Genomic DNA, 23077 nt, shown 5'->3' on the forward strand with positions numbered 1-23077 from the left:
GAGCCTGATATTCATATAAAGCCAGGATCACCACATTGAAGAGTGGAAGGTGTGAAGCTATTTATCCCTTCCTCTGCATCCTAACTTCAGCATAATTCCCCAAAGATGCCACTCATTCTTTTCTTATATTCCCTTCAATTTCTAAGAAAAGTGTGCTCTAATTCCCTCTATTTCAATTCGTATTTTCTCATGCACTTTGTTTGTTGATTTTTCACACACATACAAACCTATACTTCTACATAAATAAGATTTTTGATGTATGACTCTTAGATAGAAGAAAGAAAGAATTATAATTAGGCACTTTGAAGACGATAGTGTTGAAAAACAGGAAAATTCTTATTTTTTTCCCAAATATTCAAACTTACAGGAAAAAAAATGATCTCAAATAAAGAAAATATCAGAAACCTCCTACAACCTCTGTCACTATATCTAGATTCTCAAAATAGGAAGTAGGTTGTGCTAGTAATAGCAGGGATACAGTGAAGGCAAAATTAATGTGGGATTGGACAAGATATTCTGAAAACAGGCAGGGATTCATCTTTAAAACACTGCACTTTGTTATCTGTGCTTTCAGTTTAAGATAGGAGCCCAGTCTTCCTCTGTGGGGCCAATGGCACAGATTTCAAGAGACAGACGAATTTCAGTCATCTATGACTTTAGGTAAAGAAGGGATCTGGTCCTTGCAGCTATGTTTTTATCTTAGCTGTTGTTATATTCGTATGTATGGTTCATTTTTTTCCCCCTTTGGTTATCTCCATGGTAACTGCTGTTATCCTCAATAATCTCAAGGTTGAACTACTTCAACAACTTTCAAGCTGCCTTCTACTCTCGTTTCTCTTACTCTGTCAGAGTGACATTTCTAAAGCATCAATCTGACCATATTTGTGCATGTTCCCTGGATGACCTCACCCAGTCTCATGGATATAAATACAACCTAGATCTTGATGTCACCAGTCTTTACTCCCCAGCTTGAGCTCTCCTCTGGATTCTAGACACATGCATGCTACTACTTCCTATTCCACAACTCTCCTTGGATGATAAAAAGTCATCTCAGCTCCCCAACAAGATGGGAATCCTTATTTTCCTCTCTAAATCTGGTCCTCTTTCATTCTTCACCATTTCATAATGTCAATCCATTTTCTGATTGCTTAGACTAAAAGGTCACAGTCATCTTCTAGTAGGAACTGAGACATAAAGAAGCTAAATGGCATTCATAAGAATTAGGATATAAACTCAGATAGTCTGACTACAGACTCTACATTCTTTACCACTAGGCAAGGCTGCTCCATAATCTTACTGGTTCCTTTGCATGTAATCAGAAACTGCATATGATACTTGCATGAAAATATCAACTGTCAACTTCAGGGCTAGATCAAATAAGAACTATGAATTCTGGTTCCGCTTCACTATCTTATAAAAGAGCTAAAAATTCCCTTTTGTTTAGGCCCCAGATTTTTTTCGGTTTATTTTCCATTTTATTTTTTCAGTCCTCTGTTTTTATTGTGATTCTATCACGAGGACTTCAATATGGGAACTGAGAAGTGTCTGTTATAATTTTGTTACTAATTAACTGTATGACCTTGGGTAGTTTCTAAACCTCTTGAAGTTATAACCACTCCACCAAAACATGCCACACATACACATTAAATGATTCAGACTCTATAGCAATAATGTAGAAAAATCTAGACAAATAAATCAAGTTATCATCCTTTTAGTACTTGAGGGCAAAAATCACATCTGTTTGCTTACTATCTACATCCCAAGTGTTACTGCAATTATATTTTTTTTCAGAAAATCAATAAATGTGTGTGAATAGCTGCTTCTGATTTCATGATTTGGTATATGGCATGGAGAAGATGCTTGAGCATTTCAGAGGCAGTTTGGTTTAGTAGAAATAACCCTGAGTTGGAATGCAGAAGATAGGATCTAACGGCAAAGAGGCAGAGATTTTAATTTACTTACTTTTAGCACCAATATTTATCACACAGGTTAAAAAATAAAAATAAAAAAAAAGAACTCCAGTATTTGCCTCTCTAAGCTTTGGACAGAATGGGATTAGTTGAGTTGAGTTGTCTTAAGAGAACACTGATTGCATGATTTACCTTTACCACAAAACCCGGAGGATGTCAGCACAGGGCATTTCTATTTGTGAAAGATGTGTTCAATGGATGAGCTTGAAATGCAGCATCACTATCTAGTACAGAGGAACATCTATTTTGCCTCTTATTTCTTGAAATCCTCTTATCAATACTATGAAACAATAACGTTATCCCCATTTACAAATAAGAAAGTGGAAGCTCAGGGACGCTTCCCAGAGTTAAATGTTAAGTAAGCGTCAGAGCTGGAATTGGAATCCAGGATTACGTGTCCGTTGACCTTGATTCTCTGTGCACTGAACCACTTGTCCTCTTTATAAAGTCTCCAGCACTAAGGATGCATAGAAAAAGGTGGTGCTTAGGTTCCATGGAAGGTGCCTCAACTCTTGAACACCAGGTTCTTCTAACTCTAGCAGAGTGCCGTGATCAGTGGAAGAATATTCTAGTCACACAAAACACTAATTAGATAAAAAAGCTGGTAATTAGCTGCAGGCTCCCATTCTGTTTTCAATAAATGCAATCTTTCCAATAAAGCAGCAGCACTTATTAATGATAAAACAAAGTGTGCTCAATAATAGGCTTGCCTTCCATTAGGGAACTAACTTGAGGTTTTATGCAGAGTTCCAAAGAAACCGAGTAAGCATCATTAGCATTTGCTTCATTGCACAGACTACATGGTGCTTCATTTTGCATCTGACAAGCAATCAATTGCTCACTTACATATGGTGACTTAAAACACATTTCATTTACTAGGAGTTCCAGGAAGTATATTATTGCCCACCCTTCCCACCCCCAACCACTGTGGACAATATCGGAGGACTCTGAGGTCTAAAATAATTACAGACCTCAGTTGCAACAATAAGCCACAGAGGGAATAATCCATATCTTTTCTTGAAATTTACTCTTTTGCAAATGATGTTTGATATTTATTTTCCACAAAGTTCTCTCTGTACTAGACCATGTTTATGATAAGGAGATCCAACTTGTATTTTAGCTTCAGAAATTCTGCTCTTTACTTTCTTCTGGTAGGCACTAAATTGTGGCTTTGATTATTTTTCTCTAGATATTTCAACAGATATTATTTATGTTCTCTCTGTGGGGCAAAAAGTATACAATGATTTAGAAGGCTAGATAGACTAAATAACTAGTTTTGTAATGATATATCCAGGAACAGGGAGGAACTAAAAAGAATTAAAATAAATAGGAGAAAGTGTCCTTGGCCCATTTTATGCAAACCTAGTACAAAGAAAAGCTGAATACTTGAAGTCTAAGAAGTTAAAGACTAACTATAATATAAAATGGCAGTAATTCTTTTGGTTCAGTGTTTTGGTAAATTTAATGTTTTTTTTTTAAATTATGCAGAATCTAAAATATTATTGGTCATGTCATGTGTGACTTATGCAAAACTTTATTCAGATTCTTTTGACATTCAATAGGCAACATATAAATGGAAATAGAAATTAGGTTACAGGTTGGTCTAACTACAAGGTTTAAAAATCACATTGAAAAAACACAAACCATTTTGACTGTTTTCTTATTGGTCTATGTGAACATTTTTTAAAAAGTTCTTCAGCATGAAGGATTTGGTATTGGTCTTTAATGCACTCTAAGCATTTCTCTTTGCTAACCAAAGATGTTTTCACAACATAAGAAAAGACTGTAAAGAGGATGATGAGTTGTCTTCTGCAGTAATAATATCTCCTCTATGAAGTGGTCCTTGAGTCTCCTAAGAGATTTTAAAGGCATGCTTTCCTATATTATTGTAGATTTTATTGTTTAAAGTTTCTTGCCTGGGGAGAAAACTATAGCCATCAGGAACAGCAAAAAGAGCCAGAATGATATGAATCCTCATTGTGTCACCAAATAGCATGTGATGCTATGTGGGTTTCCTGACTGTGTCTCTCCTGCTTCCTGTCCACAAAATGAGAATAAATTATTTTAATGTGGCTTTGAAATGATGTAGCTTCCTATCTCTCTGGTTGCATTTTTTCAGTGTCCTCTGATGTCTCCTCCTCCTGTACATTAAAATACTTTATGATAATGTATAGTGTACTGTAAAGACCAAGCTTTATTAACATATCAATCATATACCTCATTTATTGGTATGGTTTTCTTTTTTTCTCTGATACTTTTACAATGATTATTAAAATCTTTATGGCTCGTACTTGTTCTCTGTTAGTTTTCCAGGTTTGCTTTCTCACTCCCAAAGATTTTCTTAAAGAAATTATTAACTCTTGCATATTTCTACCTATTTCTCTAACATGGTATTTGATACCATGTAAATTGTTCCTTTCTGCAAATAATTTATATGGTAATTGCTTTATCAGAATGGTTCAAGAATTAAAAGATTTTCTTATATAAGCTAGTCTCTTATTCAACTCACAATAAGGCTAATATGCTTACAAATGATGCTTTTAAAATGTTTCTTAGGGCTTTGCAGAGAGAATTTTATATTCTGTGCTCATTTTTGTTTACTTCAGCAATTCCACAACATTATATTAGGCTTATAAAGTATTTGAAGAGAGAAGCTTTGTTTCCTTAACCTTTGTTAACATTTTGTTCCAAAGCTTTTTGCAAATAGGCAGAGTCACACCTAACCGAGATGTGTGGTGAAGCAGGAAGTGTACCCCATGAAACAGGTCCTGGGATCCAAGAATCCTTGGCAGACAAGACTTGTGAGGGCTCCAGAATCTATAACTGCACAGAAAATTCCTCTGGAAAGGTGGAGTAGACCTGGACTGAAACCAGAGATAAAGCAGCAGAGTGGTCTCTAAGAGTATGAGTTGGGGTGAAGAGAAATTCCCTTAAGCCTCAGTTTTATCATAGAGCCCTTTCCAAAGCACCCAGGGCCCTGCCAAAGGTAGAACAGGGAGCTGTCCCAAAATATATTATTTAACATATTACTTATTCAAGCAGGAGGTGTCTACTGAGAAACGACTATGTGCCAGAAGAACTCCTGGGTATTGGGTATATGTGGGTAAGCCAGACAGCAATGGTCCCGTCCTCATCCATCCCCAATGAAATTATAAAATAAAACAATAGACAAATTAATTAGTTATTACAGATGATGATGATAAACGCTAAGAAAGGAACAAACTGAGCCTAACAGAGGTTTGACCCACCTGGACATGAGATCAGGGGAGCTAATAAATAATTAAGATGACATAAGAAGAATGAGAAGGAAGCATTCATACCAATCAGCAGGGAAAGTAAAGGTTTAACTCTGGAGACAGCCAGAAGCTCTTGTCTACAAGTTATTGCTATTATTATTTAAAACAATGTGCAAAAAAGTAAATTGTTGGCAAGATCATTGTCAAGACCATGATGAAGAGAGTTTGGGGGATCCTGGAAAATCAAGGCACTGGGGCAAGAACAGAAGGTCACTTCAAGGTGGGGCAATGGACTCCTTAATCCTCCTCCCATCCCAGCTAGAGCACAAGCCCTGTGTCCAAATTTCCTCCTGAACATGTCAGATTTTGGCTCTTTCTTTGCGAAGAACTTGTGCTATTTGAAAGGAACCCAACATGGCTGCTGCATATAAATAAGGCGTGGTTGCTGCAGATATGGGTTGTCATTCAGTAAATATCCTGGTCCTGGTCCTGGTTTACTCCAGCAAATGCTTGAAGCCTCCCAGGCCCTTTTCTCCTGCAAGTCCTGGGTGCTAATGTCTTCATTCAATGTAGAGAGCTGCCCTGGATCCTTTCTGGGACTTCTTTTTTCTCTATTAATAAGATCAGTTTTCTGTTACTTACTATCACAGGGTTTTACCTGATAGTAGGCAACATTCAGTTCCTACTTCCTAAGGGGCTGATGGTTTTAGGCTCCTGTGACAGTGCACTCTCCTGGTTTGCTTCCTACCTCTCTGGTGGCATCTTTTCAGTGTCCTCTGATGCCTCCTCCTCCTTTATTGGTCCTCTTAATCTCAGAATCCTGCATTTCCAAAGACTGACTCCTCTTTCTTAAATCTCTCTTCCAGAATTCTCTGAGGTCATCTGGAGTCAGTAATTTTGTTCAAATATAAGGCTTGCCATTTCCTTGCCATGATCTTGGGAAGATTGTGTAAACAATTGTGCCTCAATTCCTTTATTTAAAAAATGTATTTCAGAGGCCTTCTAAGAAATTTTTTAAAAAATGAGGTACACCTAAATAATTTTGAACAGAGGTAGCTCAATACAGGCCAATTTTATAATAATTGTAATCATCTATTCTCATGAACTTAAATGGAATATTTATGCTGATGACTTAAACTTATATCAGCAGGCCCCCCAAACCCCTTTTAACTCTGTGTTATCATATTTCCAACCACTGGAATTTATTAAACATAATAAGATTCAATCCAAGTATTTGCTCACTAACTCCTAACAGTACCAACCCCATTAAATGTTTTTGTCCCCTGGTTTTCTGCTTCTTGATACATGGTAGCAGTACCTATTGCTTGTAAAAAAAAGCCGTGGAATCATCTACATTGATACCCTTCCCTTTTGGCCATGTTCAATTGCAAAATTTGCCAAATTCTGCAATTTTCATTTCCAAAATAGATCCAATCCTTTCACTTCTTTATATCTCAACTATCACAATTTTTAATCATTCCACCATTGCATCTGGCTCGATACCTACAATTTCTCTCTCACAATTGTTTCCTTTCTCATTCTTCCTCCTTGACCAAACTATTATGAGTTGAATAAAAGTTTTGTCCAAACACAGATCATGGCATTCACTACTTAAACCTTTATTGGTTTCACTCTGCACACTGATGTCACATCTAGCGTGCAAGGCTTTGCTTGACCCTCTCTGTGCCTCCCAGCTGGCTCATCTATCTTTCTCCCCAAGAATAGCAATTTAGTCACCCTAAGCTCCATTGGTTTTTGAATATAATAAATCCTTTCCTGACTTTGACATTTTACATGTGCTATGTTGTCTTCTGCAAATAATGCTTCCCTTGCTCTTTTCATATCAGGTTCTCTCTTTATGTCTGACATCAAAAGCCTCAACTTCAGAAAAATCTGTTGTATCAACCAGGGTTCTCAGGAAACAGCCAACAAGAAACCTAAATATCTGTATTTATATCTACAAACTATATCTATGTACACCTGTATTTGTCTATCTATGAGGTTTATTTTAAGAAATTGGCCCATGTGATTATGGGGACTAGAAATTCTCAAATCTATAGGGTAGACCACTGATGGGAAACTCAGATAATACTTCCGTATTATGGTATTGGAGCAGAATTTCTTCTTCTTCAGGAAACCTCAAGTTTTGCTCTTAAGGCCTTCAATCAATTGGGTGAGTCCCAGTCACAATATTAATCTGACTCAAAGTCATCTAATATAAATATTAATCACATCCACAAAACACTTTCACACCAGTATCTAGATTACCATTTGACCGAAAAAATGGGCACACAGTGTATCCCAATTGGCATATAAAATTTATCCTCATGCTTTCTCTAGGTCTTCTGTATCCACATGATGTTCCTTCACAGAGCTCTGTCAGTTTTTCCATTCAATGTGTCATAATGTGCTCTAAAGTATCTTTTCTCGTGCATATTTCACTTCCTCCACTGGGGAATCTAGTGTTTAGAACAATTCTTATATTAACATACACACACACACACACACACACACACACACACACATGCATATCTTCAATATTAACAAAGTTTGGCATATAATAAAATTTAATAAACATCTGGTGTTCAATATATGTTTGTGGAAAACATTAACAATAAGGAGAAGATTAATGTGAGCAATTTTGATTCAGTCTTCTACGATTCTATGGGAGTTGGAATATTATATGTTAAGCATAATTCATTAGGATGTGTATAGGTAAGGAAATAACTAATTCTCTCTCATGTTCCTTTACACATTTTCTACCTTTGTATTTTCTTCAAATTAAATCAACCAATACATATCTGAGGACTTCTAGTCCTGATATACTCAACACAAATGTAGTATCAAAAGATTTTCAAAGTTTTGGCAACTTACTTTAATGAAAATTTGAATGCCTGCCAGGATCATTGGAATAATTGCCAGATAGAATTGTATTAACGAACACATATAAGTGGAGACTGTAAGAAATGCAAAATGATCTGATTTTGCCAAGTAGGTTCACTGCCAGCAGCTTGCAGTGATAAATGGTGCTTCAGATTTGTTTTTAGTTTTAACCACAAAATATCCAAATTGCATAGCAAGATCTTTAAGGAACATGACCTAAATTTGAAAAATTATTTATTGGGCTCCCAATAATACATTTTCACAAGCAATTAGTATTTTTCAGAAAGAACAAGAAGGAGAAATGCTGTTAGAGTTGATTTGCACAGTAGTCTACTTACCACTCTGAATTGGGGTATCTGCTGTGAAGACTACGTCCCATGTACAGCAAATCATATGAACAAGCCTCCTTGGAGGAAGCTGTTTTTGAATTGGTATGCATTCAATTCTAAGGTGCACTGTTAAGGGAAGTAGGAAACCTCAAAGCATTCATAAGACAGAGACTTATTATTACTTTTGTAATATTGACCCTTGAAGTGATATTTGAGTTTGAAATAACAGTTGACTCTTGGCTCCCAGACTTATCAAAAGATTGTCTTAGGAGTATTAGCTCAATCTTAGGAAATCTTTAAAAATATGCACCGGATAAATTCTATAGAAGGAGGTCTTATTGACTTAAGCAGAGTACTAGTTGTTTCCTGAATTCAGTTTCATCCTTTTATAAAAGTACACTGCTGTTCAACCAGACACTACATTTCCCAGCTGCCCCCAGAGCTGGGTGCTCCATGTGAGGATATTTGAGCCATTGATAAGAAAATAAGTGGTATAAATAATTTCTGGGTTATCTCTAAATTAAGAGAGCCACTTGTTCCTACAACTGTCACCTTCCCTCAGGCTCTAATCATGACAGTGACCCAGTTTACCCAGTTCGGATGGAAACTCTACTGTAGTCAAGAGTAGCAGGACAGAGTTGGGAGGAACTTGGCTTCCTGAATGATATCCTGGTAGCAGAACTGCCCCATCAGTCTGGACCAAATCAACTGTGACTTAGGAGAAAAATAAAATGGGATCTTCCTTATAGGACTGTTCTTGATGAATGAAGATGAATGAAGACATTGATGAATGAAGAATCTGAGATTCTTAAAAAATGCTTCTAGTGAATATCTGCTTTATATAGGAGTTGCCTCGATTTAAACTGGTTTTAAAAATTACATGTTTATGTTGCATTGGAATTTTACAGGATCATAAATTATGTTATCTCTTGGTTTACAAAAAAATTCTAGTGAAGGAATCGGATGAGAAAGATTATGTTAGTTTCTCCAGGAATTCAAAAGACTTAAAAGTAACCCTGGTAAAGTGCACTAATAACAAATGTCTCCTTGAGTTACTCCTAATAGGGCTGAGAAATAATCTGTTTTCTAAGTTTTTGTGAAATATCAATCAAAGTTTGAGAGTGAGGTAAAAAAAAAAGTAGGAGCTTCTAGGAATAACACAATTCACAGTAGCGATATGATAACAGTGATACTGAGAGTGATTATAATAAAGGAAATAATAATAATAATAATGATAATTTCACCCATATTTTGAGTGTTATCATGAGAGGGGGTCAGAGCTCTTTGTTTCACATTCATTAACTTTGCAAACCATCTGTGAGATGCTATTTCTCCAATTTTGCAGATGAAATAAATTAAGCCCAGAGAGGCGACACATCTTGCCCAAGGGTATCCAGGAATAGAACTTAATTACACTTAAAAATTATACTTCAAAATATGTATACTTTTGTGCAGAAAACTGTTAATAAAGCAGGTCTGACACTGCTGTCCTTGGAAAGGCTGCTTGGATAGTCTTCGAGAACTTGGATTTCAAGAGAGTTTATAACCACCTTCTGTTAAAAATGACTCATGGTGTCTAAGCTCTTTGTACAAACAATACTTTTTATGTTGAATATCTGTTTTGCTTTTTGGGGGCTGGGATTAGGACATGCTAGACAATGGACATCTAAGCAGTTTATTGCTAGATAAAATGTCACAAGTGTTGTCACAATGACTCATTGCTGGTGAATTAAGCACATCCAGTGTGACTCCACTAAGAAAGGACTCTTGGAAGTTTGCATTAGGTTTCCTAATACAATATTGTCGCATAGGTCTTTTTCCCTTTGCAGATTAGTTTTGCATTATTTTTATGTAATAAATCAACCATGCATAAGACTATATGTAAAATCCTATAAATACTCTTAACAAATCATCAAACCTGGAGATAATCCTGGGAACCTCCGACATATCTTTTCCCCATGACACTTTCTCATTTGGAGGATACAATTTTATTTTCTTCCTGAGCATAGAGGAAGATGATATTATTCTGTTTTTCTTGAACGCAGGTGGCCCACCTGAGCAAGTTCTGACCAGTGGAATGCAGGCAGAAGGGATGTCTGCAACTCCACGATAGGCCCATCAAATAGCCCACAGCCTTCCTTGTTTTTGTCTTCTCTCAATTGAGGACAAGATGCAAGGTCTAGTGGAGGATGCTGAGAGCATGGGCAAGAGGAAACCACTATCGGAAATGAATGTCTTCAATAAACGGGGCAGAAATCCCACCTGGTGTCCAGATAGCATACATGAGATAGGGGATAAAATATAAACAAACTCTTGTTGTCTCAAGACACTGAACTTCTGGGATGCTGTGTTTCAGCAGTAAGCCCACAATGACTAAGACATGTGGAGGTGTGCTGAGTGCTACCACCCCAATCTCTTTTATAAAACCTTTGGAATATATGGCAAAAGAAAAAGGGTTTCTTAAGCTCCCAAGATCCATGTGATAAGATAATATTTGATGAGGAGAACATGAAATTATCTATCAGATTAAAAAAAAAAACATTGAATACACTCACAATGAACTAAAAGAAGTTCTTTGCTATCGCTGAGGATGCTCTTTACATTTTTTGAGTAGTACAGATGCTCTTTTACTTTTAATGGGGTTACATTCTGATAAACCTGTCAGAAGTTGAAAATGCATTCAATACACCTAACTTCGAAACATCACAACTTAGCAACACACTACATTGTAGAATGTCAGTCATCTCCTCCCATGATCATTTGACTGACTGGGAACTGTGACCTGCTGTGCGCCAACATCACAAGAGAGTATGGTACCATATATTCCAGCTTATGAAAACATCTTAATTCAATATAGTTTCTACTGGATGTGTATTGATTTCACACCATCATAAAGTTGAAAACTTGTTATATCAAACCATCATGAGTAAGGTACCATCTGTACTTGGTAAAATCAATAAAAGTTGCTTAACCATATGGACAGTTTCTTAATTGAGGAACTATGCCCTTTCAATCCTTCTATCAATACATTATTGTTTCAAGAGAGTATGAATAGCTCTTCAGTTTCACCAGATGAAAAGAAATAAAGTGAGAGAAGATAAAGACTTCATCTAAGATGGTCCCTATATTTTTTGAAGTTGTTCATTCATTTACAAATATTAATTACCTATTTTATAAGAAATATAGTCTGAAGGGCTGAGGATACTGGAGCAAAGATGTTACAGTCCTGCCTCAAAGGAACTTAGTGAATGAGGAAGGATAAAATAGTGAAGAGGAAACTCCAGATAAGTATGACGAGGGGGAACCCACAGAAAGTTCTAAAAACCTCCTCCAGGGCAGGTTTCCTTCAAATGTTGTTGCATATGTCTTTTTCCCTTTGATTAGCTTTGCATTCTTTCTATGTAATGAATCAACCATACATAAGACCAAATGTTAAATCCCATAAATACTCTTAACAAATCATCAAACCTGGAGATAATCCTGGGAACCCCTGGCATATCTTTTCCCCATGACACTTTCCCACCTGCTAAGTCTTTCAACCCCAAAACTTACAAGATAACTTTGAGACTTCAAATTTACTTATCTTTTTAATTCATACCATTAAGATGCCCATTCAGTTGAACCTGCACCATCTGCAATATTCTTCACCTTCTCCATTGCTCACTCTGGCTACACCGCATTTCATTCCTTAGTCTCCTGATGCAGCTGTCTAGAGTGTCTCCCTACTTTACTTTGGTCTCTGCTATAATAAGATCTGTAATGTTCCCTTAAGATACTTGTGTTGTTTCCCGGATTGATGCCATTGGGGAAGGGGTGGAAACTTTCAGAAGTAAGCAAGTAGTAGTAGGTCCTTTGGGCATTGGAAGATTACGGAAGCCTGGTCTCTCATACTTTTTTCTTTCACATCTTAGTCATGAGGTGAACAGTTTGCTTTGCAGCACATTCTTTGTTATGATGTGCTGCCCCAACAGAGGCCTAAAAGCAATAGATTCAACCTACCATAGGCTGAAAACTTAAAAAATGTGGATTAAAATAAATCTTTCCTCTTTTTATAAGTTGATTATCTCAATAATTTTGTTATAGTAAGGGAAAAGCTGACCAACACAGGCCTCATTTAAGGTTGATCACTTCTCAGGGATTCCACTTCCAAATACTATAGTCAGATTAAAATTCCTCCTCTTAATACATCACAAATAGGGATTAAATTTCAACATGCATTCTGGGGAAATTCAAATAATAGCAGTATGTAAGATAATTGGGTCTGTCTACTAATGAGAATGTCTTTCTATGGAAAGACGTCTTTGGGTGTAGTGGGGCTCATGGTTCAGAGGGAGACCAAAGTGGGACAAGAGACTGAATTCTGCTTGGTATGCAGTTGAGAGATGACAGAGCATGTGAGAGACAGAACAGTAGATAAGGGCACGATGAGGCAGATGGGAAACACACAAAGTCCAAGAATTAACCATGCTTGGAGATGAATTACATGCAGAAGATCCTGAGGGAGGAGCACAGAATAGTGCCTGGGTTTCTAGATGTCTGCATAGGGGAAGGGACCCTTTAGTGAGAAATGACAGAGTTAAGAGGCAAAGCCAAGGGGTGAAACATGCTGCATGTGCATGTCACTGAATAAGGTTAAAAACTATTTTAAAATTTAGGTATTATATAAAAGAACTTGGTCCATAAATACATCAGATTCATAAGGTCCAATGTCAAGGGATTCTTGACCAACATGGGGGCATTCATTGTTTAAAAATCAAATGAAATGTTCATGATTAATTGCTAATGATTAAGAAGGACTAGTTAATTTTCAGGATATTTGTATTGCCAACACAATAAAAAGAATCCCTACCTACATACATACACACACACACACACACACACACACACACACACACGCACGCACACATGCACATGCAAATATGCGTACATGTGGCTGGGGATATAGATCAGTGGAAGAGCAATTGGTTACTGTGTACCAAGCTCTGGTTTAAATGTCAAGACTATAAAACAAACAAAGCAAAACGAGAATATCAACAACCATAAGAAAGAAAGTTAACAGTGGTTAGTTACTTTTAGCAAAATGGGATGAGAAATTTATTATAGGTAAAGCATTCAAATATTTCAATTTATTTCTCCCTGCATGATCCAAGTGTTTAGTATGGCATTTTATGAATTTAAAATAAAAAACAAATAAATCAAGAAAGATCTAAATACCATTGAATGAATCTGAATGACGTTAACTGATGCATAATTAGTAGGCTTTATGATGACATCACTGGGAATTTTAGTTACTTGCGTACTTAAAAGAATGAGAGGAAACAACTGATGAGCTCCACTACCTGCTGACAACACACCAAATCCAAGATATTGTGCAAAAAACAAAAAACAAACAAACAAACAAACAAACAAAAAAACTTCTCCATCTTGCCATCCATATAGGTATTTATATCCTAAACATTCAAAGGAGAATTCATTGGCTAAGAAGAATAAGAGAAGCTAAGCCACCTGCCCAAGGTCGGAAAGGGCAATTGTTAGGTTTGAATCAGAGGGAGCTTGGGTTATGCCAGTTCTTGGAGTCAGAGGGAAGTCATGCAGGCTGCTCAGCACTATACACAACCTTCTCCTCGGAGACTCCTGTTTCTTGAGAGTCTAACAGAACACTCTGCTGGGGCATAGGAAAAAGCATTTCAATTCTGCTCATCTACCTTGCTTCTAAAATACATGAGTAATACTTTGCACTTACAGGTCTTTCATCTGAGTCTTTCAAGAACTGAACAAAAGCAATGATTATACCTCCCTTCATGGTTCAAAGGGAAGATCTTAATTCCTAATATGCTGACAGGGAGACAGAAGCCTCCAAGAGTGAAGTGACTTACTGAAGGTCACACAATCAGTCTCTGAGAGCTTTCCTCAAACAGAGAAGCAATTGCCTTATACAATTAGCACTGCCTTTTTCAATTAGCAGTGCATTTCTCTAGCCTAATCACTAGGTCTCTCTCTTTGCCACAAATGTGAGAAATTTCTCCTCCCTTCCTTCCCACCACAAGTGGGACTTATGCACACATACCTTGTTCAAAATGTAGATCCCTGTAATTTCCTCCCTAGTTCCCTTCATCTATTTTTAAAGGTCTTAGTATTGAAGTTCTCAAATACTGAGTAGTCTAGAAGAGCCTCATCAAAATCACTAACCTCTTGATGGGTCCTTTGGCCACAGCAATAAATTTCTTGTGGAAATAAGAAAAAGTTTGGTGCTATTTTTGGTAAAACCTCCAAGAAAATGTCTGGATTATAAGCAAAATACTGAGGATAGGCACTAACTCTGCTTGAGATGTTAACCCAGTTCAGCTGCTTTGCTCTGCAAAGACTGTTGCCTACTCACAAACTCTAGTGGGATGACATGTGACCTCTAGAATGAGTCACACCTTTTCAAATCTCCTCCCTTTGAGTGCTGAGATATGCTAAGGTGATGGGGTGAGATGTCCAAACTATGGCTATGCTGTGTCATATGAGTCTGTGCCTTCATATCAGAGACTGTCCCTTGGTAGTTCTGAAGAGTTGAGCTGGGGCTGCTGTGTTTTGAACTGTGAAAGGGACCCAATGCAAAGGACTATGGGCAGCAGCGGCATGGAGGGTTCCAGGAAGATAGCCAGCAAGAAAGTGGTACAACTCAAGTGTACAACTCAAGTGTTGGATTTTCTACCAACTGTATGAGTTGGGACTCCAGGAGGCAGTGCTCAAGGATCCCAGGTCCTCTTCTAAATAGAGAACCCAGCTCTATTAGGGACTCCTGAGCTTCAAAACTGTGACCTGATGAATGGACACTTTGTGAGCCATTAAGTGTGATTCGTTAAACATCAATAGAAATTGAATGCAAATATTTCCCATGTTTAGGTAAAAAGGATATCCACACAACATTTTTAGGCAAAGGGATATAAAAAAGTAAGAAAGCATTGCCTTAAAAATAATATTTGAGTGTAATAGATACTTTGACCTCTTAGAATTCAAAACAGTGAAAGAAAAGGAAGCAGAGAAAAGATCCAAGAGAGGAAGGAACCAGGTTTTTTCTCAGGCATAGAGGTCTATCTACCCCTCATTTTATGCTTTGAAACATGGGAAGAATAGGCTGTAAATTATTAATCAACAAAAGGAAATGGCAAAGAGACACCATCATATTAAAACTTAATGCCCTGGTAGACATTTGTGACTACCTAACATTGAATAAGTTCTATTTGATTTTCAAAGAGCAGTAAAACAAGAAACAAGATTATGGGATATATATGAACTTATATGTGGTTCTAGGTTGGTTGTTCTCTACTGTGAGATTTAGTTCCTTCTCTATTATGATGCAATTAAAAAAAAAGTGCTATTCAGCTATTTGGTGTTGAGGTTGTTACTCCATGATAGAGAGCACTTGCCTACTTGCCTAGAATACGAGAGGCCCTTAGTTTAATGTCCAGCACTGCCAAAAAAAAAAAAAAAAAAAGATTCCCAAGCATCACACTAGAAGAATTAAATCAAAATCATCAGGGATAATAAGTATTATCTCTGTCTCCCAGCCTCTGTTTCTTCCTCTCTCTCTCTCTCTCTCTCTCTCTCTCTCTCTCTCTCTCTCTCTCTCTCTCTCTTCTGTGTCTCACACACACACACACACACACACACACACACACACACACCCTCATAAGGTTCCAATGTAGCTAGTCTAGTCATGGTATTTGACATATTAGGGATCATTACAATCATGTCAATTCTTTGGGATATGAGAACCTGACTTATTTTTACATTTAGTTCAGTGGTTCTCATTTTGGCTGCACATTATTGTTACCCAAAGAGCTTTATAAATCCTGATGCTGGAACATTTTCCCAGAGCAATTACATCAGAATCACCAAGCATGGTACTCAACTATTTGTAATTTTTAAAGCTCCCCAGAGGATTGCAACATGCAGTTAAATTTGAGACTGCTGATCTGTTGACAATACTTTGTATCTTTCTGCGTCCTTTCTAGTACATAATTATGTAGTCCAATGCCCAAGACATTGCCTGGGAGCTATGTAGGCCAACCATGACTGTCTCACATTGTTGGAAAACATAACTATATTGTATTATGGGCCACAAACTCCTTTTTTGCTGAATCTCTGGTTTATTTCTAGAAAAAAAATGATGTTGTTATCATTATTCCAACTTCTAAAGACAAAAAAAGCAAGGCACTGAGTCAGAGGTAGCTGCCCTAACAAGTAAGATACAGATCCAAATATGAGTGATACCAAACCTCATGATACCTTTACTACTCCAGTGTTTCTCAAAGTTTGGACCCTGGAGCAGCAGCATCCCCATCACTTGAGAACTTCCAAAAAATGCAAATTCAGTGTCCCAGTTCCACATACTAAGTCATCATCATTCAGGCTAAGGCCGAACAGGTGTTTCTGAGCCCAGTAATGGTGCAGAAATACATAGAACATTCTTCTCTATCCCTATTAGCTGCCCACTTTTGAAACTCTGTTTAGCAAGCTGTGAGAGGAAAGAAGAGTGTGGGTGACTCAATGAGCAAGATAGGCTGAAGAGGGCTGGGGCTGTGGCCCAGTGGTAGAGCACTTGCCTAGCATGTATGAGGCACTGGGCTTGATTGTCAGCACCACATAAAAATAAATAATAAAGGTCCATTGACAACTTAAAAATAGTTTTTAAAAATAGTCTGAAGAGATGAGAAATCTTCTCTTTCTCCTGTTGCCCATTTATTTTAACAATCTTGTGTTGAAAATGAGAGAGAATATTATTAGAGGCACTATATGGGGAAAAAAATTGGAGAATTGCTAAGCTAAACCTAGAGGAGTTCCCAGCAAGTTGAGCTACTTTCATATAAGTGTGACTATTTTAAAATGCTGATGAATGGTTTATCCTTTTAATCAAAATATGGAGACTTTAAAAAGGTTTCATTAAAAATGAACATCCCAATTGTTTCCAGGGAAATGATTTTTTGATCTTCAGGACTTTGAGATAATTGCTATTCCGTAAACCAAGGGCAGTTGCTCAGCTCTCTCTGCCGGAAGCCGGCTCAGATCGCTTCCCTCCTGTGAAATATGTGTGCTGCTGACCTGCTTTGGTGTCCCCCTTGCCAGGCTTCGGGGCATGTTTATTAGAGTTGTGCACTTGAGAAGGTTAACGTAAAGATTAAAAGGCCACTCTTGTTTGTTTCATCAGAAACACTGATTGATATTTTATGAACAAACTGTGAAATCTTTTACGGAAGTACATAAAATATTCTTTGGCACATTCAGGTCTGATGGAAATTTGTCTCATGGGATGAGTGGGGCAGAGCAGAAAGAAAGAGTAATAAAGAAATGGAAAAGAAGAAATAGGGAAAGAGGAAGAAAGGGGAAGAAGTGAAATACAGGAGGAAATAATTGCACAAGGGAAAGAGAGTATATAAGAATGGAAAGAAACAAAAGAGGAGTAGAGAAATAAGCAGAGAAAAGAGGATAGAGAAAGAGAGGAAAGGGAGAAGACAAAACAAGTAGGCAAAGAAAAAATAATAGAAAAGAGCAATGAATGCAGACGTTGAGCCTGACAATTTACTGAAAAGTGCTATGCATGTAAGACATGCTGGCTTCAAGGTTCATGCTGGCAGTAATCACGATTCCAACTTACAGCAAATGGGATGAAAGGTAGCCAGCCCTCAAATGGAAAGACCCTACAGTGACGACAGTGAACTAATAACTCAATAGCACTCAAGGAACCCAGGGATGCTGGAATGTTAAACCAAGAACTGCTTTACTGGACAGCCATTGGTATCTACTGTACAATTCAGTGCTGAAAGAAACAGTAGCTTGCTTACCTCAAGATCTCTGAGCTACAACAGAGAAATTTAGATGTTTCTAAACTTTGTAAATGAGCACATTTCAAGTCTTTCTCTCTGATGTGTCTTCTCTTAGCATTGACTTAATTTAGCCAACCTTTGGTTGGCTTTGCCTCCTTTCCTTTCCCGTTGTTGTTGCTCAGTGTGTTTCTACTGTGCAGCTGTTTCCCCTGAGACCCATAAACTACTGTAGAAGACGTACAAAGATAATTTGTTAAACTAGTTGTCAAAGCCCTTTTCTCTTTATGCATGTTCATCTCAGATCACACTCAAGATTCCCTTTAATTAGAGTCCTGTGGTGAGCACCCATCTCTATCAGAGCCTCTGCTGCCCCAGTCCATCACCACAAAGCCTGGGTGTTTGTAGATGGCCAAGGTTTGGAAGTGGAAGGAAGCCCTGCTGCATAATGAGGGAGGAAAAAGGAAAAATCCTACGACATGGAGAAGGATGTGGATATGAATTGGAGGAAGGCAGACCTCCATGTACTCAGGGAAGTGGTGGAAGGCTGTGTATGCGCAATGTGCATAATGAAAACCCTGTAAAAATATCCTGAAAAGTCAACTAGAGGATGAATTCTCAGAGTACCAAAGAGTAGGCAAAGTTTCTCATCTGGTCTGCCTGAGGCTAGACAAAAGCAGCAGTTGAGGTAATGAGATTGATAGAAATCTATGGATACCACAAGCCTCTAAAGACATGGAATTGGTCTCTTTAGAGTATAGGTTTGGGGGGAATCAAAGCAACTTAATTTGGGTTTCCAGGAACAGCTACCTACTTCGATTTACAGATGTGTAGAAAAAAAACTCTGTGTGAGGTTGCTATGCTTTTTGATACATAATCATTTAGCACTTTTAAGAATGAGTTATTTGGGGCTGGGGTTGTGGCTCAGCAGTAGAGCTTTCGCCTAGTATGTGTGAGGCACTGCATTCGATCCTCAGCACCACATATAAATAAAATAAATAAAATAAAGGTATTGTGTCAACTTATAACTCTCTCTCTCTCTCTCTCTCTCTCTCTCTCTCTGTCTATATATATATATATTAATTAGTTATTTTTAAATGGGTTCATGACAATGTCTTCACTCCTATTCAGACCATAAGATCTTTGATGACAGAGTATGTCTTCTCTGGCTTTTGAATAACCAGAATCATTTAGCTTAACACTAAGCTCCTACCAAGTATTCAGGAGAAATGTGTGCCTTATACATTGTTGTAACTCACTCCTTGTCTCTCTCCCCTGACCTCTGTATGCATGGGTTATCACTCCTTCTGAAGATGATCCACTAGGAAGGAGGACACCTGCACATATGGATAACAAAGAACCAAACTTGGTGACTACCTACAAGCAATACAATTTGTAGGAACTTTTCTCCAATGCCAGGAACGGGGTTACCTGATGATCCCCAATCAATAAGTCAGGTGTCAGATTATAGTTAAGAAGTGAAGAGATCAAGGAAGCTATTGAAATGGTGATATTGTATGTGAAGCACACACACATACAAAAGGTCCAACTAAATATTGAATTGAGTAATTTTTTTTTAGTACCTTTGTTTAACGGGCAACTACAGTGTACCAGTATTGGTATGCCAAAGTGAATCAAAGTCAAAACAGATATTGATTATATTAAAACCAGATAGGATTAGTAAGAACCACACATAGGATGGGGCTCTTTCAGAATAGTATGTTTCCCTCCCACCCTCTCACTTCTCAAAGCTCCTCTGAGAACTGTGTAAAGGTAAAGTCAGAAAGACAGTTCTTACGTTCTTAAATCCTCTGTATAGAATCTGGAGCTCTTTCTTGGTAAATTTACTCTGGGCTTCCAGAAGCTCCAGGGCCTCAGGCCGATGCCTGACGGTGGCCATCTCCAGTTCATCTTCAACACTGTCTGTGGAGGAAAACCAGAAAGAGTCTTAAGACCTGTCCCTGCTCACCAAAGCTCATGATGAGCAATACAGGAAAACAGAGAGAAATGTTTGCTATATATCTGTGATTTGTCCCCAGAGGAAGAATCCTCACACTGCTGATAGCGGTCTTTATATTTCTCTGATCTAATGGCAAGACAATTATACATGATATTTTTTTGCACATTCTAGTGATTAATGTAGACATTACAATTCTTTTGTTTTTACATCATTTAAAAAGTATAAAATCTCACTCACAATTGAGCCTAAAATTTTGTTTATATACCAAGTACTCTTCTAAAAATGTAACTGTAGCTTGATGAAAAACTGCATTGCCTTCTGTACCATGCAACTACAACAGAGAACTCTGCTAATGCTCTCAGAGGATTCCACTGGAACCCGGTATTTCACATGGGGATAAAACAAAAATTTTCATATCAAGTGCTGATGAGGGTAAATAACCCTGCAGCAGCTAGTTGGACTGCCATAAATCCAGATCCATAAGTGCATACTAAAAAGACAGGGGTCTAGAGGAACTTCTAATTAGGCCTGTTTGCAACCAAGAGTTTGTAATGATACACAAATTCTAATGTGTTTTATTTTGCTTTGTGAATTTCACTACAATTTCTCAAAGATGCTTTATGCAAAAAGAATATTATGTTCATATGTCCAGTAAATACTGTAATGTAATTTTGGAAAAATATATTGGAATATGTAGGTTTTATGAAGACCTGCAAAAAAGAATCCTGTTCAACTTTGCTTAACAAAATTGATCCCAAAGATATTTGTCCACTGAATCTTTCCTGCCCCCAAGTAACATCTATGAATATTTTCATATTTGCCTTAGACCCATGTAAGCACAAGTTTGGAGGTATTGGGGTATATTAGGATCTCTGTGTTTTTATCTCAAAGGAGCACACGCTTCAGTCCAGTTTCTTTGCAGTGTTGGTAAAATGGAGTTCTAAATGAATTCTTCCTGTTTCCATCCAGGCCACGCCATATAGGAGGAACTCAGCAGGAAATAAAAACTCCCATATGAAGGAGGCCCCATATGTAGCCATGGCTTTCCTCCTAAGTTGCACCATTTTTGAAACAATGCTGTCTCTTGATAATATCTGCATCTATTTAATTCCCTGCCTTGCTGAGGGCATCATGGAACCAGAGCTCTTGCTTAGCAAGAAAAAGAAGGACAGGGGGACACTAATCTTGGTATGTTGTTATCATTGCTCTCAAAGGATTTACACAAGACCTATAATGATGAGGAAACAATAGTCAGAATGGTTGTGTTTGTCAAAGTGAGTAACAGGAGATATGAGCAAACATTCATTTTATACTTTTCACATCATAAAAACTTATTTGGCAGTAGCAATATAGAAATCTTCAGAATACTGATAGACAGCTTAGGATCATAGAAAGAGACACAGAAAGATAGAAAGGCCATGAGTAACCTCTGAGCTGACAAGGATAAAACTGATGAGAAAGTAAGTAGGGTGTGTACCTACAGTAATGCAAAAAGCTAAAGTAGCTCAGAAGACACAGCTAGACATTAACACATGGGCCTCAAACTGGGATTTATGGAGAAAATCAAATAAGCTCAAATAGCATCACTTCAATTTTCTTTTTCATTCCTTTCAACAAATGGGTTGATTTCACCCAAGGCATCCTAAAGTGAGAGAATGAAAAAAGATGTTGTTCCGAAGATTGCTGTAGGTCCAATATCTTGGACTCTGTTGTTTTATTATATTTCTCAACACATAAATAAATGCTATGCAACAGGCCTATTATAGGTAGATAAAATTAAGTAGAAAGTTTCTGCTTTCTAGAAAAATGGCTCATGTAAGCTTTTTCTTTGTCATTCTAAGTATAATTTCATCAACCTAAAATGATCTCCTTTCCTTTTCTACCTGCTAAAATGTATAGATCTTTCATAATGCAGCTCATATATTAATGCTTCCTCTCTACTGCTTTTTTGGATAGTTCCAATACACAGAACTGATGATAGCCTGGTCAGAGCTCCCACACCCCCTCTTTCATAGATATCTAAATAACCCTGTGACCTGTTCATGTTTGTCTTCTCCATTGTGGTCCCCTAAAGACAGAATCAAAGTTTTACATAGCTCTATACTTTCTGGACCTAACATTGTGATACCTTGCAGTCACTTAAGAATTTTCTGGTGAATGAAAAATGAATAAAAGATGATGTTGCATTGGGCATGGTGGTGCATGCCTGCAATCCCAGTTGCTCCTGAAGCTGAGGTAGGAGGATTGCTTGTTCAAAGCCAGCCTCAGCATCTTAAACAGGCCCTAAACAACTTAGGAACACCCTGTAAGGGATGGGAATGTGACTCAGTGGTTAAGTACCCTTGGTTCAATACTCAGTTCAAAAAAATAAAGAAATAAAAAAGGTGCTACTGATCAATTCCATTCCTCTGGAGCCCTTAGACCCCTTTCTATAAGAATAATCAGACATTTTCCCTAAAGAAATATTTTTAAAATTAAGTTTGTCTGTTGATAGTGAGATCTTAAATTCCTTCTTTAGAATCACCATTTATTTACTGTCTCAAGAAACACAGCACGGGTGAAAGAAGTGGAAATTTTAATCAGATTTTCTGAACAGTCTTTCAATCATGGAATGACCTTGTCTGGACCCAGGGACCCTTCCTCCAGCAAGAGACAAAGCAGCACATTAACCCCTTGGCCTTTGCACCATGCAGCAAAAAGTCTGAACCACTCTACCGATGGTTTCTTTCTCCAGCTGTCACAGATTTGCGAATGCCAAGTCTGAGACAAAAGGCCCAAGGCTGGAGGGTCAGTATAATCGAATTAAGTGTGTGTGATAGGATGATCATCACATGCAGTATTCAAAAGGAAACACACAGGCAGTGTCTGCCTTGTACCTTACTTCTTAATG

The 23077-nt window shown here is 37.6% G+C and overlaps 1 protein-coding gene across 8 annotated transcripts in view; it reads right to left on the reverse strand.

Moving 5' to 3' along the window:
* The window catches only part of Kcnip4 (potassium voltage-gated channel interacting protein 4), a 1050293-nt gene that overhangs the window by 84802 nt on the left and 942414 nt on the right, over positions 1–23077 (reverse strand). For all 8 annotated transcript variants that reach the window (XM_078021133.1, XM_078021129.1, XM_005318924.3 and 5 more), the window contains one exon: positions 20026–20150. In XM_078021133.1, coding sequence (XP_077877259.1) covers positions 20026–20150 — 125 coding nt within the window. The remainder of the gene's footprint in view (positions 1–20025; positions 20151–23077) is intronic.

Source organism: Ictidomys tridecemlineatus, chromosome 9 (genome assembly GCF_052094955.1).
Source record: "Ictidomys tridecemlineatus isolate mIctTri1 chromosome 9, mIctTri1.hap1, whole genome shotgun sequence".
In the NCBI taxonomy this organism is placed as follows: domain Eukaryota; kingdom Metazoa; phylum Chordata; class Mammalia; order Rodentia; family Sciuridae; genus Ictidomys; species Ictidomys tridecemlineatus.